The sequence below is a fragment of the Mobula hypostoma genome, chromosome 21 (assembly GCF_963921235.1).
Source record: "Mobula hypostoma chromosome 21, sMobHyp1.1, whole genome shotgun sequence".
Classification (NCBI taxonomy): domain Eukaryota; kingdom Metazoa; phylum Chordata; class Chondrichthyes; order Myliobatiformes; family Myliobatidae; genus Mobula; species Mobula hypostoma.
Genome location: NC_086117.1, coordinates 23,306,339 through 23,321,897, shown reverse-complemented (window position 1 = coordinate 23,321,897; position 15,559 = coordinate 23,306,339). Strand labels below are relative to the sequence as shown.

General features: G+C 38.7%; 1 protein-coding gene across 3 annotated transcripts in view; it reads left to right on the top strand.

Annotated features, from left to right (window-relative positions):
* slc25a25b (solute carrier family 25 member 25b) overlaps positions 1-15,559 on the top strand; it is a 40,883-nt gene that overhangs the window by 2,399 nt on the left and 22,925 nt on the right. The window contains exon 1 of one of the 3 annotated variants that reach the window (XM_063073620.1): positions 7,341-8,799. The exons of the other annotated variants lie outside the window; for them this stretch is intronic. Coding sequence (XP_062929690.1) covers positions 8,611-8,799 — 189 coding nt within the window. The 5' untranslated portion in view covers positions 7,341-8,610. Of the gene's footprint in view, positions 1-7,340; positions 8,800-15,559 lie in introns of those variants that run through there. 3 annotated transcript variants of the gene reach the window in all.

Genomic DNA, 15,559 nt, shown 5'->3' with positions numbered 1-15,559 from the left:
GTGGAGAAGTAGCTTCTGGGATGACTGACAGCCTCTAGCTGTGCTTTAGAGCCTGCAGAAGCTTGTAAATAACGTAAATAACAGCAGAAGTGTGCCACATCCTAGACTACCTGCCTGTTATGACAGGCACACTCTGTTCCACTTGTGGCAACATTTGCAAGTTCACTGTTGGCCTTGTCAGTTATACAGAGTTACAGAATTGGTCCCGAAGTAAGTGAAGGGTGAAAGGGCCACCTGAGAGAAGTGAAAGATTATTCCGTGAATAATGTTCTATTTATCTAATAATGAACTTGTGGCATATAACAATATTACTTAGAATGTGACATCTTGTTGGCATGTGACAAGATCCTGCCATAGTTAGTGGCATGTTGTCAGTCATCTCTAGGATATTTCTGAAGAACTTCTTGTCATACCTTAAATCCAACCACCTTCAGTTGCACAACTTGTTAATATTGGGCCAGTTTACATTAATCCTAGACCATTCTAATTCTGTGATTGAACTAAGTCTTTTAGTTCCGCATCTCCATTTGCTGTGCTATTGTAGCTCTTTTGGAAGACACCATGAGTGGAGACTAAATCCTGATGAGGGGAGTGAACGGTAGTCTGATCTGGGCCTAACATTCGGTGCTGTCAGAATTGTAAGCAGACATAGATGAACCTTTAGTTGTAAATGACATTTGATGAATAAAAGCATGAAATAGCTGTTAAGTAAATGCAACCATACATTCCTTAATTTTTAGTATTTCAAAATAACTTTCTGCATGGAAGTTGGCATGCCTTCCTATGGCTCTCATAATCTTATACAGTATACCTCTATCGTTGCCTCTCATTCTCCATCATTACAAAGAGAAAAAACCATAGCTTGCTCAGCCTTTTGTCATAAGATATATTTTCTAATCCAGGCAGCATCCTGGTAAGTCTCTGCACCCTCTCTAAAGTTTCCACATCTTTTCTGTAATGAGGTGACTAGAACTGAACATAATGTTTGAAGTGTGGTCTAATCAGAATAACTCAGTCCTCTTATTAATGAAGGTCAACACATTAAGTGCCGCCTTCACCACCTGATCAAATTACACAGCAATTTAGAGAGATCTGTGTACTTGGATCGCTAGATCTCTCTGTTCCTTCACACGACTAGGAACCCTGCCATTAGCCTTGTAATCTGCCTTAAAGTTTGATCTTCCAAAGTGCATCACTTCACACTTTTCTGGATTGACTTCTCTGCCCAACTCTTCATCCTCTTTATGTTCCATTGCAACCTCTGATGACAACCTACACTATCCAGAACACCACCAACCTCTGTATCATTTGCAAACTCCAACTCATTTATAAAAATCACAATGAGCAGGGGTCCCAGAACAGATTCCTGTGGAACACCACTAATCACTGACACCCAGGCAGAATATATTACATCTACTGCCAGCTTTTGCCTTTTATATGCAAGACAGTTCTGAATCTACACAGCTAAGGCTATGTCTACACTCGTCCGGATAATTTTGAAAAGGCCGGTTTCATGTAAAAACGATAGGTGTTCACACCAGGCGTTTTTGGAAAATACCTCTGTCCACATTAAAATGGGTATTTGGGCGAATCTCCTCCTACTGGGCATGCTCAGGACACATCTACAGAATTCACCCACTTCGATGAGTACGCCCGACTCCGACAGTTTGGACCAAGCAACCCTAATGCATGTTTGTCCAGTTACAGACTAGAAAAACTTAAAAGGAAATTGCCAAAGGATGGACAGCTATTGGCTCTCGTGCAGGAGTACTTAAAACTTCAAAAACAATACTGGAGCGTATGGAGGCAACCAACAGGGAGCTCATGGACAGTATGACCCGGCTGACGTACATTAAAAAACTGACTAACTCTGTTGCAGAGGGATTTGCAATGATGAGGAATATGATGGCTCCCCCCCAGTACTTCTCACCACCACAATACCAGCCTCACAGCCACTACAATAACTACACATACAGACACACAGACCTCCGGGTGGCCCCACCAACATCTTCCCCACTCTCACAGAGGGGTCACCCTGGAGACATTTCCTACAGCCATAGTCTCTTCACTGATGAAAGTGACGACAGCTACAACTAAACGCAATAAGGCTTCTTACTGGGCAAAAGTGAAATTTGCTGTTACCTCATTTGTTTGCCTTTACTTTTGCCATGTCTGTCCGTATTATTTTGCTGTATTTAACATGTGCAATAAAACGAGTTACTGGGCAAAAGTGATTTTATTTTTACCTGAGTAAAATTGAAACCTACAATGTTCCTTTATTGGCCTTAACGTTTTCACGTCTATGCCAAACATAAGCTACTACTTAAAAATGACATTTTGGAAGTAGTGACAATTGCATCTATTTAATGTCTGCACAAGCAATACATTAATAAAGCACCTTGTTAAATGTATAAAACATGTCTGCATCAGTGTTATCTTGTATTTCCATACAACGTTACATTAGGCTGTTACACATCTATTGTCAGAGAAGTACTTGCATAAATAGGTAAACCACCTTCATACAAGCAAGGACAGGAAACAGGGCAAAGTGAGTATACTTATTTATTCAGTATTCAGTAAGTTAAGGGTCAAAATATTTGGTGAGTACATTTCTAACTCTTCTGGCTTCAGTCTCATTGCCATCTGTTCTGAAATTGTTAGGTTGTGTGGGGGGTTGAAATTAACGTAGACAATAAAGCAAACAACACACGCATGAAGCTGTCCACCATTGTTGTTGTGGTGTTGGAGGTTGTGTTCAAGAAAACAATGAAATGCCGCGCTGCCGCCACCATCTGTTCCGGCACGTCATGACAGCGGTTTTAAAAAGAGCCGGTTACTCTCTACACACTACACCGGCCATTAGGCATTTTCAGATTTATTCCCTTTGGAGAGCGTTTTTGAAAAGCTCCGTTCTTGGGGGAGGAAAATGCCATTTCAGTGTGGACAGAGGGTCAAAACGAAGAGAAAAATCTTTGGTTACTTATCCGGTCTGGTGTGGATGTAGCCTGAGTTTCCATGGATTCCATGCCTCGTGACATTCGGGATGAGCCTATCCACCATGCCTTACTATAATCCATATACACCACATCCACTGCTCTACCTTTATCAATTTGTTTTGTCACCTCCCAAAAACTCAATTGGGTTTGTGAAGCATCAGTTGTCCCTCACAAAGCCATGCCAATTATCTCTAATAAGACTATGCTTATCCAAATGATCGTAAATCCTGTCCTTAAGAATTCTCTCCATTAGTTTACCTACCAAGTATGTAGGACTTGCTGGTCTGTAGTCCCCAGGATTATCCCAATTACATTTGAACAACAGAGCAACATTTGCCGTCTTCCAATCCTCTGGTACCCCTCCTGTGGCTGTTGAGGATGCAAAGGTCATCATCAATGCCCCAGCATTTTCTTCGCTCGCATCCCATGGTAATATGGAGTACATTTTGTCCAGCTCCAAGGATGAACCTCTGAATGTTTTTCAAAATATCCAACACTACCTCACTGAAGCAAAGCTTTTGTTAAGGACCTCCCCTACTTTCTTCACCTCCAGACACGCTTCACCACTTTATCCCTGAGTGGTCCTACCCTCACTGTAGTCATCCTCCTGTTCTTCATGTGCATGTAGAATTCCTTGGGGTTTTCCTTAATTGTACTTGTCAGTGCCTTCTCATGTCCACTTCTGGCTCTACTATGTCCCTTCTTAAGCTCCTTCTTGACTGTCCTGTAATTCGAAAGAGCTCAGCCTGATTTGTACTTCCTTCTGCCTCTTGATTAAATGTTCCATCTCTCTCGTCAACCCATTGGTTTCTATGCTCTAATATCCTTTTTCTGTGTCACTGGGACAAACTGATCCAGACAAGTAGTTCCTCAACTCTGCACATTTCTGTAATGCCACCTGTGGGCATTATTTATTTACTTATCACCACAATGAGCCTGTGCTGCTTAGTTATACCCATGTGACCAATTAACCTACTAACCTGTGTGTCTTTGAAATGTGGGAGGAAACCGGAAGAATCTCATGCGGTCATGGGGAGAACATACGAGCTCCTTACAGACGGCAGCAGAATTGAATTTGAGTTGCTGGCTCTGTAACAGAGTCACATTTACCGGTTTTAATCAGAGTCTTCTCACAATATCATCTCTGGAATCTTGCTTCCTTCAGTTTGAACTAACCTAATTATCCAACAACACTTAGATAAATCTGGGAGATTGTAATATTGAATCCAAAAGTGTGAGCCTTCAATGTCATGTTTTTCATTTGTAATTGGCTTTGTGCTTTGTAAGACCAAATATCGAAATATTATGCTTGCAGAAATTAGAATTCCTCATTATTCCACACAAAATGAGAAAACAATAGCATTTTAAAAGGTAGGAAAGAGCAGAGCATCTGTGACTAGTGGGGTACTACATTAATTGTTGTTTGGTCCCCAGATATTTGTGATCTACACCTGTAATTTAGTTGAGAGGGCCAAATATCCTATTTCTAAATTTTGTTGATGGTGGAAAACTAGCCTGGAACGTAGGGACTTCAAGGAGATCTAGACTAGCTGAATGTGCATGATTATGTATGTATGGGGGAGGGGGGAGAGAGGGAGTGAATTTTATCACCTTTGGTGCACAAAACAAAAAGCTGAGTGTTGAGAGAGTGGGATATTTTGATGACCAATGAGACTCTGGTTTTCAATGACTAGTGTACAAGAACGCCAGTGTGCAGGTTTAGCAAGCTGTTTGGGAAATCAAATGGTATGTTGGCTTTTTATTATGAAGTTTTGAGTAGGTGGAAAATGTCTTCAATTATAAAAATCTTGCTGAGACTGCATCTGGGATATTGTTTTACAGTTTTAGACTCTGCCTAAAAGAAACTTCTTGCCATTGAGGAAATGGTTTTTAAAATTTATGGACTGACTCGTAGTTTGGTGAGCTTGTTTTTAAGGAGATTTGGGAAAACTTCTAGAGTTTTGCAGAATGGTTGGAGATCCTACAGGAATTCAAATTTTAACAGGACTGAACAGGCTAACTGCAGAGAAGGTAATTTTTCCTGGCTAAGAAGCCTTGAGCTAGCACAGCTTAAAAGAAAAGGGTGGACAATTTTGAACTAACAGGAGGGGAAATTTCTACAATCACAAGGGGCCTAAACCTTTGGCATTACTGTATCTACCTTGAGGTTTGTAGAGACTCTCTCATTCAGTGCATATAGAACAGAAACTGATAGATTTTTGGATATTAAGGAAATAGGGGTCTGGGGATAATGCCAAAGTCTTGATGAATGTTGGAGCATGCTGGAAGGATTAGATGACTGGCTACTCCTCTTCTGTTTTTCACTCTTTCCCTACTGTTTCTTTCTACCCATCCCCACCCTGCATGCCTTCTATGCTCCAGCTTACTTTCATATCAGATTCCATCATCTGCATCAACCCCCAGCCTCTTGCCATTTCCACTCTTGCCTCCTTATTCTGAGATTGCAACCTGGTTGTCGACTCCCATGAGAGGAAGCATTTTTCCAGCACTCAGAGCCAAGCCTTTTAAGAATCTTGTATTTTTTGGTAAGACTGCATCTCTTTCCTATAAACACCAGTGAGGATAAACCCAACCTGTGCTGTCTTTCCTCATTAGACTATCTGTTCGTATCAGAATTATTCTAGTGAATCTTCACCAAAATGCCTATTTAAAATGTTAACTTTCCTTAAATAAGACATTTGGTATTCTAGCTACAATTTCTATAATACTTTTATGCAGTTGTGGCAATAATTCTCATATTTTATGTTCCAAACTACTTGAGGTGTCGTGACCTGTTTGACTGGCAGAGCAAACTTGTGCTTCTTATTAAGTAAGTCAGTTGTTTGTTTCATGGAAAAGTTACTTTACTAGTTAAGAGGAAGTAGTCACAAGTGATTTGTTGCTGATCAGCAGCCAACAGTGTAGTCCAATTAATTTTAAAAAAATGTATGTAGTAATGTCATTGCAGCAAACCACCCAGATTGTTACAAGATGTGCAGCTGCCTTAAAGCTAGATCAAAGATTCAAAAGGTGTAGTGTCGGAGAGGTTTAAAGAATGGATTCCAGAGGCCCAGGGATGAATTTCTCTCAATCTCCCCCTTCCTTCCAAAGCCTTACCAAATTCATAGCATTTTGAGACACTCTAATCAACCTTTTAGCACTGTGTAACTTGTCATCCGTTAAAGCAACGAAACAGGTGCTCATTAATAGTTGGGTGATAGAAATTCTGTCAAATATTTATCCTTCACCAACCTAATCTTTCATTTTGTGCTTTTTTTGTGTATGTGGTCTAGGAAGTTGTAGCACATGATTTGGTAATAGCTATGATCATTTCAATTATATACAACACCAGCCAGTAGAAAGTTCTGTCCCTTTTATCCCCATTGACTTCAAAACTACAAAGATTTTTTAATCCAGCACCTTGGTAGTTGTGGTGTTGATCTCCAGTCAGTTGTTGTTCTCATGTCACTTATAGGATTTGGATGTTTGGAGCCGGTTGCTACTAGCAAAACCCAAACTGCACCAATAATCTTGTTATTGTTTAGTAAAAGCAGCTTGATTGCACTGCTGAGGATGACTGGGATCATTTTGTGAAATATGGAAAAGTAGACTAGGTGCTAATCGACAATATCAGATTTGTAACTTTAAGACATTCTTCTAATGATGTTTTGTAATGTTGAATTGAAAAGTATGAAAGATGAGCCATTAGATTGCAGTTTGCCAAGTGGGGTGAGTAATATTTGAACTGGGTGACATGATGTTCAGAGCTTGTGAATGATAAATATTAAAATCTACTTTATTAAATTATCTTTATATTCACTATATTATCCCTTTATTTAAAGATAGTATGCTTGGATGGTAATATTATACCATATAAAATTATCAACAGTAAGAATAAGATTTCACAGTGTCTTCCATTTTGATATTGTTACTAACATCTTACTGGAAAATGAAACCATCCAAATGGATGGGATGTAGTTATTTTTGAAATACACTGTTGTCACATTTTTCAGTAAGATTGTTTTAACATAAGTATTTTTGATTATCCTACTAACAGAATCTGAACTATTCCAACAGTCATTACATTTTTTTGGTATTTTGATATTTGTATTAATATAATTAATTCTATATGCTCACTGGAGTTTTGAAGAATGTGGGGGGAATCCTCATTGAAACCTATCAAATAGTGAAAGGCCAAGATAGTGAATGTGGAGAGAAGGTTGTCTAGGAAGTAGGTGAGTCTAGGACGGAAGGGCACAGCCTCAGAATAGAGTTACGTCCATTTAGAACAGACATGAGGAGGAATTTATTTCACCAGATGACTGTGAAGGCCAAGTCATTGGCTATTTTAAAAATGGAGGTGGATGGGTTCTTTATTAATCAGGGTGTCAAATGTTACAGGGAAAAGACAGAGGGATAATAAATCAGCCATGATGGAATGGTGGAGCAGACTTGATGGGCTGAATGGCCTAATTCTGCTCCTGTGTCTTGTGGTCTATGTGGAAACTTTTATTTTCTCATTAAGGAAGGTCCGTCTGTCTTCCCAAAAATCGATGTTTGTTGCATGTTAAACATATTGGTACTCCAAGTTGTTACTTGTCCACAGCTACTGTTTATAGATTCCCATCGTAGGTGTACACTAATTCATTTAAATTCATCCTAAAAATTCAACAATTATATTAATAAGATGATTAAGTGACTGGTAAAACCACTTCATGTGGTATACCATCCTGACCTCTGCACATTTTGCTTTTTCGTTTTGTATCAGTTAGCCAGTATCCTGGCATTGTAGCTAATCCTTGCATTATGAAAGTAATTTCGCATTATAGACTATGGCTACTGGTGAAATTTTCTGCCATCTGTTCAACGGGACAGGGTGGAGGGAGACTTGGGATGGGCCACAAGTGATAATTTTGCCATGTCAGAAAATGATAATTTAGCCATTGAGTTAATTTCTAATTTCAGTTGTGCCAATTTGAAAAACCTGAAATCACAGGGGTGCATAATCCATAGGTAAAATTTTGCAGTATTTTGTTTTTATGTTAGTTTAATTACTGACTTAACTACGGACCGCTGTACTTCTGTAGACCAAGGGTAAGAATGAAGTAAAATTGTCAAGTGTTTCCTCTTCACAGTTTTGGACTGTGTGATATGCTGATGAGAATTTTAATTAGATTGGATCAGCTCATGTTTCTTTCAGATTTTTGCACAATGGTATTAGCTAATTTTCAGTCCATCTTAGTTAAGCTGTTTGCGCATGAAGTACATTGGTCTGGTGTGACAAATGAGAAAATGATTGAATACAAATTGTTCAGCGTTTTTTGTCAACCATGACCCTGTAGATGCTTTGGCAACGGACACTTGTAATCTGATTGGCTGAAAGATGGTTTTGAAATGAAACATCTTAGTATCTTGTTCTATGAATGGCTCGGAAAATGCTGCATTGAACCTGCAGGCTTTGCGACATTGCAGAGAGAGAGAGTGAGACTCCCCTGCATTGCTTTCGCATATCATTTTTGGCCTGAAGTTGAAGCATATTAGAGTATATTGTGCTGCAGTGTGTCTCCAGTTGGAGCGATAGAAATTTCTATTCTCAAACTCTGAAGAGTACAGGATGTTAAGTGCTGTGTACGAGTTGTTGCATAAATTATTCCTAAAAGTGCTATGTCAGGAAGCAGGACTGGGGAAAGAACTGACCAATGACTTGGATAATGCACCTGAAAAGCATGGGACATCCACTAACACGGAGGATGCAATTGATGCTGATGTAAAGTGCCTTAGGCAGGATCAGAAACCAATAAAGGTAATACGTGGAGATTCTGTGGTTGGAATTAAATATTATTTTTCTTTAATTGATTTTTAAAGATGTTTTGTGGTATGTGCGGCATAGCAGTAATTTTATCCAGTTCTAAATCCTTCTGTTTTGTAAAACAGCAGCACATCACTAAGAAGGTAATCTATGTTAAAAAACTGCTAGTTAAGAAGTCAAACTAATGACGCATAGATTTGTTTGCTGACAAAATGCTCCCATATTTTTTTGATTTGCACTCATCAGCCATTTATAAAATGCCACCATAAACTGTTTGGAAATTGAATTTACCAAGTTATTTTAATTGGGTGAGAAGAGATGCTTTTTAATATTGTGGTTTATAGGAAGATTGGAATTCAATATATCTTGTATTTCTTTCTCAGCTATTGTACTTTTGTCTGGTAAAGTTAAGATGCTTTTGCAACACTTCAGAATGTTGATTGGTTTGTTAACAATAGATCAGTGATTTATTTTCCCTGAAGAGTGAGCTGTGAGTGTGAGTGCCTTCTGGTGCAGTCCTTACTGTCTTTGTCCTTCAAATGTCTCTCCACTTGATTGACTTACAATGTGAAAGCAGCATAATTTGTGACCTATTTTCATCATGTAGACAATGATTTTTATTTATTTCAGGCATTAATTGCAAATTATTTTGAAATGTAGAGTTAAATTGTAGGGTATGTTCTTGAGATTAGTTTTCAAAATTTGGGGAAAAAATCATGCTACTAAACACTCTAAAGTGCTTTAGGAACTAGTTAAAGTTTACAATTTGCTGATTTGCATATGTAAAGAAATTGAACTTCTGATTGTATTTTCATGGAAAGTTGGTTCCAGTGTCCTTCCAATTTTGAGTTTGTTCTCTGGAGGAATCATTGGAGATGTGGAAGTTAATGGAACCAAACATGTACGATAATAAATCTCTCAAAATGCACTTGCATCATCATAATTTATGTTGGGAGAAATGTGATGCCAAAATTAAAATTGATTTGAATATAGTTGAATATCAAAAAACATTGTACTACTGGTCAGATTATATGAAATAGCAATTAAATTTGAGTATGAGTATTCATAATTTAATAAAATATTAATATTTTTGATTAAGTACAGTCATACTGCACTTTGAAAATAATCAAAATCTATAACTGCAAATCATAGATTTCAGTTATTCATATTATTATAGAAGACCAGCTATGAAACTACTTGAAAATTTTTTTATATTTCAAATTTAAACTCTTTGTTCCTACGTGTCTTTAAGCTGATATATTTTTACTTGAACATTCATGGGATGTGGGTGTTGATCTTAAAGCCAGTTTTAAATAGTCATTCTCAATAGCTCTTGAGAACACGCTTGAAATCTGCTGCTTTGATGCACAGCAGTCTCTAATGAAGGTACTTCCTCAATGATATGTTCGAGTATTTAAGGATGAAGTAACACATTTCCTTGGAGACAGAATGGACTGAGGATGCTGGAAAAACAAATCGCTGGAGGAAGTCTGTGCGTCAGGCAGCATCTGTAGAGGGAGATGGTCAGTGTTTCGGGCCAAAATCTTATTGTCAGGATGGATTGTGACTTGAAGGAGCTATGGTGTGATGGTGTTTATGTATATCCTCTTGGCTCTTTTAGGTGATAAAGGTAAAACGTTTGCTAGATAATAATGAAAAAGTTTGAGTTATTACAGTAGACCTTGTATCATCTAGCTAAGTTCCACCAAAACGGGGAGAAAGACTGCCAGCTCGTTAACACGTGAGGCTTGGATTTGTATCTAATTGCAAAAGGTGGATGCACAGAATCCTGTTCTGTGAAGGTTATTAACTTGGGCCAGCTAGTAATTTTTAAAATGTAGTTATAGAGGTCATGATGTTCAATGATGGAATAGGTTTATGGGTGGGATTGGGGCATTGCTAAACACCCATTTGTGTTTTTCTGTTGTTATATTCCTAAGCTTTTTAGGGGTTTCTTCACTCAAATTCTAGGTTTTTAGTTGGTGTGGTGATAATATGAGACTAGTAATACAGAAGCCTGGTCTAACACACCAGAAGCATGAGTTTAGTTTGAGCTGTGGCAGCAGTAGAATTTTAACCTTTTTGAAACAAAAGCTTTTCTCTTTTCAGTCAAGTGCCCTTGAATGAGTTGTTATGTCTAGAGAGCAAAGACACAAGATATTAAAAAGTTCAGAGTAAATTTATTATCTATATATGTCACCATATGCAACCCTGAGATTCATTTCCTTCTGGGTGTATTCAGTAAATCCAAGAAACACAATAGAATCAATGAAAGACCGCACCCATCAGGACAGACAACAACCAATGTGCAAAATACAACAAACTGTGCAAATACAAATGGGGAAAAAATTAGCAATAAGTATTGAAAACATGACAGTCCTTGACCTTGAAAGTGAGTCCATGGGTCGTGGGAACAGTTCAGTGATGGGACGAGTGAAACTGAGTGCAGTATTTTGACTTGGGTGTCATTTTGTTGTTAGTTCCCACAATGCCATCCCTAGGAACTTGGAGCAAATTTATTCCAGTAGGTGGTGGTCTAAATTTGACAATGAAGCCCCAGTCTTTCATGTGTTCAGTTCTGAAGAACGCATCTGTTCTCCCTGCCCCACAGAGAAACTTCAAAGCAAAACTTTATCTGATAGGAACTTCTTCATCACTTTGTCTTGGGTTGAAATTGCAGACTGGGAAAAGAGGACCCATTAACTTGCTAACAATTTAAACATTTCATTGTGTTAATTGTGTACATTTATGAGAATCTGAACTTGCTCAGGTAATGAAATAATCACTAATTATCCAGATGAATTGCAAATTCCAAAACATTTCAGATAAATGCAGGACTTCCCTCATAAATGAACATTTACTTAAAGATTTTCTGCTACAGCAAAAGATAGGGAGCATGTTTCGATACTGTTTTTAAAACACAGCTTCATTAAAAGCAGGAATATTTAAGCCTTGTTCATTGGGTTAATGAGAATGAGTCTGAAAGAAACGTGCCTCAATGTATTTAAAATGGGCATTGCAGGCAGTATGAAGTTGGGAACTATTTTATCTGGCAATGATGGATACTGGATGAATGATGTATAGGGTGAAACTTGTACCTTTTTGCTTAAAAAATATAGTTTGATTTTTTTGATCTACAGCAGGCTTGTAGGAAGGAATTTGTCAAGCTTCTCACTTAACATCAGAGGCAAAAGTAAACTGTATTCCCTGGTGTACAAATTTTCTCATAACTTTTCTTTTGCACCCTAAGTTTTGGTACTCAGTAGAGACCTGTAGTCTGCTAGTTTGGCACCACTGCCACTGTACCCCAGCATTCTCCTCTATCACTGATTTAGTATAACTGCAGTACAAGCTGTCTTTAGGTGTGTTAGGATAACACAGTAAACACTGCAATCAAAATTTTCAGTACTGATGCCAAAATGGTTAGAGTACCCATGTCATGATGACATTATAATTTTTAATAGTTATTTTGGATACAGTGCCTTGAAAAAAGTATTGAGCCCCCAGTTTTTTGTTCACATAAATGAACATGCTAACCACGGATTTTGATGAATTTCTGAATCACATGCTCCTCTTTTTTGCAGTAGTTTTAAAAAAAACAAGGAAAGTTATAAAGCATGGAAAACTAAAACATTCAAAAACTGAAATGTCGCCAGTTCAAAAGTATTCATCCCCCTTTGTTCAGTATTTCGTTACACCACCTCTTGCAGCTGTTATGGCCAGTAGTCTTTTTAGACAGGTCTCTATTAGCTTAGCACAACGTGATGGAGCAAGATTTGCCTGTTCCTCCCTACAAAATTGCTCAAGCTGTGTCAGGTTAGTTGAGGAGCAGCGGTGATCAGCAATGTTGAGTCTTGCTAGAGATATTCAATAGAATTAAGGTCAGGTCAGGACTCTGACTGGGCCACTCAAGAACATAAATTTTCTTCGTTTGAAGCCACTCCATGATTGCCTAGGTAGTGTGCTTTGGGTTGTTGTTCTGCTGAAGGGTGAACTTTCTCCTCAGTTTAAGATTTCTAGCAGAGGCTAGCAGGTTTTTATCCAGGATCTCTCTGTATTTAGCAACGTTCATTTTCCCATCAATCCTCATCAGATTTCCAGTCCCTGTTGCTGAAAAGCATCCCCAAAGCATGATGCTACCTCCATCACACTTTACAGCAGGGATTATGTTACCTGGCTGATATGCAGCATTACATTTATATCAAACATACTGGTTAGTGTGACGAGTATCGAGAGATGCACCTAAATGACAGACTTGAGCGGAGCATCAACACAGAGAAAGGTACAAGAAGTCACTACCTCCTGATTGTTTGAGGTAACTTATTTTTTATATTTTCTTACTTCTCTTCTAATATTTATATATCTGTGCACTTGTAATGCTACTGTGACACTGTAATTTCCTTTGGGATCAATAAAGTATCCATCTATCTAATGTTGAGGCCAAAAAGTTCAATTTTAGTCTCATATGACCACAAGATCTTCCACATCTTTACAGTATCTTTTAAGTGACACTTTGCAAAGTCTTTAAGACCAAGGATATGTTTTTTAGATGGGACTTCTCCCTTGGCACTCTTCTATGAATACCCTTTTTGTGAGAGGCCTTGGAGATTATGGAACCATGAAATTCATCTCCAGTTGCAGCTAATAATTTATGCAGCTCACTCAGAGTGACTTTTATCATCATAATAGCCTCTCTTACAAATGCTTTTCTTCCCTGGTGACTGAGTTTAGAGGGGTGGCCTGACCTAGGCAGTGTGGCTGTGGTTTCATATTTTTTTCCACTTTTTATTGATTTAGTGTACTGAGGTGTCTATGTTTTGTGGGGTTGAATACTTTTTCAATACACTGTATGAATGTCACTTTTCCTTTTAGGCCACCTAGGATTGAAACTTCTTCCAAAATTGCCTCATATTTTTGTCTGATTTAAGAAAAACAAACTGACTTTTCTGCAGAACCCGTTTTTCACATCGACCAATGGATGGCACTTGTGCTGTCATTGAGGTAATAAACACATTTGAAGAATCACTTGCTGCGCCTGTATTTGCTCTGATGGAAACCATGGGTGTGAATCCAAGCCAGAAAATGAAATTGTTGTGAATGTCTAATGTCAGTTAATACCTCTTTACAATGGTGCTTCTAATGCAAATGCAGTATAACCGGAAGTTACCACAGGGGATTTACAGACAATGTAGATGCCAAAGAACATCATGTATGTAGACCATATTTCATCTGAGTTTGCAGGGAATTGTGGCCTTTTGGTCTCTGAAAAGCACTGTATCTTTTGTCAATTGTGACAGAAGACTCCTACTGTTGTTAAATTGGTAAAACTTGCAGCCTATTATGTTTTTGCTAGGTGTTTCTAAAGTAATCCGGTTAGGTTCTTTTCCTTCTAAATTATTTTCCAATATGTGCCTATCTAATTCCGGTTTGAAAGCCTGGTGGACAGTGAATTGCAGGTCAGAAATATTCTGATTTAACTTTTCTCTTGAACTCTCTCACTCATCACAACATCTGTTTACCTTGGTTCTTGTGATCCAGATGCTGAACAGTGGGGGTTTCCGAGTAGTCACTTGGCCAATCATCAGAGCTTTCATCAATTTTACTAGTGCTTGAGAACTTGGTAATCTTGTCTCAATGCCTATTGTCCAGTAGCACTTGTGTTGAAGTGCCTTGAGAGGTTGGTGATGAAACATGCCAATTCCTGCCTTGAGAAGTGACCTGGATCTGCTCCAATTTGCCCTCTGACAGGTCAACAGTAGATGTAATTTCATTGGCTCTTCACTCAACACTGGAACACCTGGAGCATGAGGATGCATATATCAAGATGCTCTTCATTGACAGCAGACTGGCATTCAATACTATCAACCCCCCCAAAGCTAATTAATTAACTCCAAGACCTAGGCTTTAGTACCTTCTTGTGCAGTTGGATCCTTGATATCCTCACTTGCAGACCCTAGTCAGTTCAGATTGGCAACATCTCCTCCACAATTACCATTAACACAGTTGCACCACAAGGCTGTGTGCTTAGCCCCCTGCTCTACTCACTTTATACTTATGACTGTGAGGCTAAGCTCAGCTTCAATGCCATATTGAAGTTTGCTGATGACGCCACTGTCTTCGGCCGAATCAAAGACGGTGACGAATCAGTATGTAGGAGGAAATTGAAAATCTGGCTGAGTGATGCCACAACAATTTCTCACTCAATGTCAGCAAGACCAAGGAACTGATTTTTATTGACTACAGGAGGAGGAAACCGGAGATCCATGAGGGGATCATCAGGGGATCAGAAACTTTATATTCCCCAGTATTATCATTTCAGAAAATTGTCCTAGGTCTAGCATGTAAGTGTCATTATGAAGAAAGCATGGCAACACCTCTACTTTCTCAGAAGTTTGTGAAGATCTGGGCATATTATCTAAAACTTTGAACTTGTGTAGATGTGTATGGAGAGCCTGTTGACTGCTTGCACCAGTTTGTTATGGAAACACCAGTACCCTTGAACAGAAAAGCCTACGTAAAGTAGTGAATAAAGCCCAGTCTATGATGGGTAAAGGCCTCCCCACCATTGACCACATCTACATAGAGCACTGTCCCAGGTAAGCAGCATCCATCATCAAAGACGTCCACCACCCAGCTCTCCTCTTGCTGCTTCCATCAGGTACAGGAACCTCCAAACCAACACCACCAGGTTCAGGAACAGTTATCAGGCTCTTCAACTGGAGGAGATAAAGTCACTCAACTTCATTTACACCAA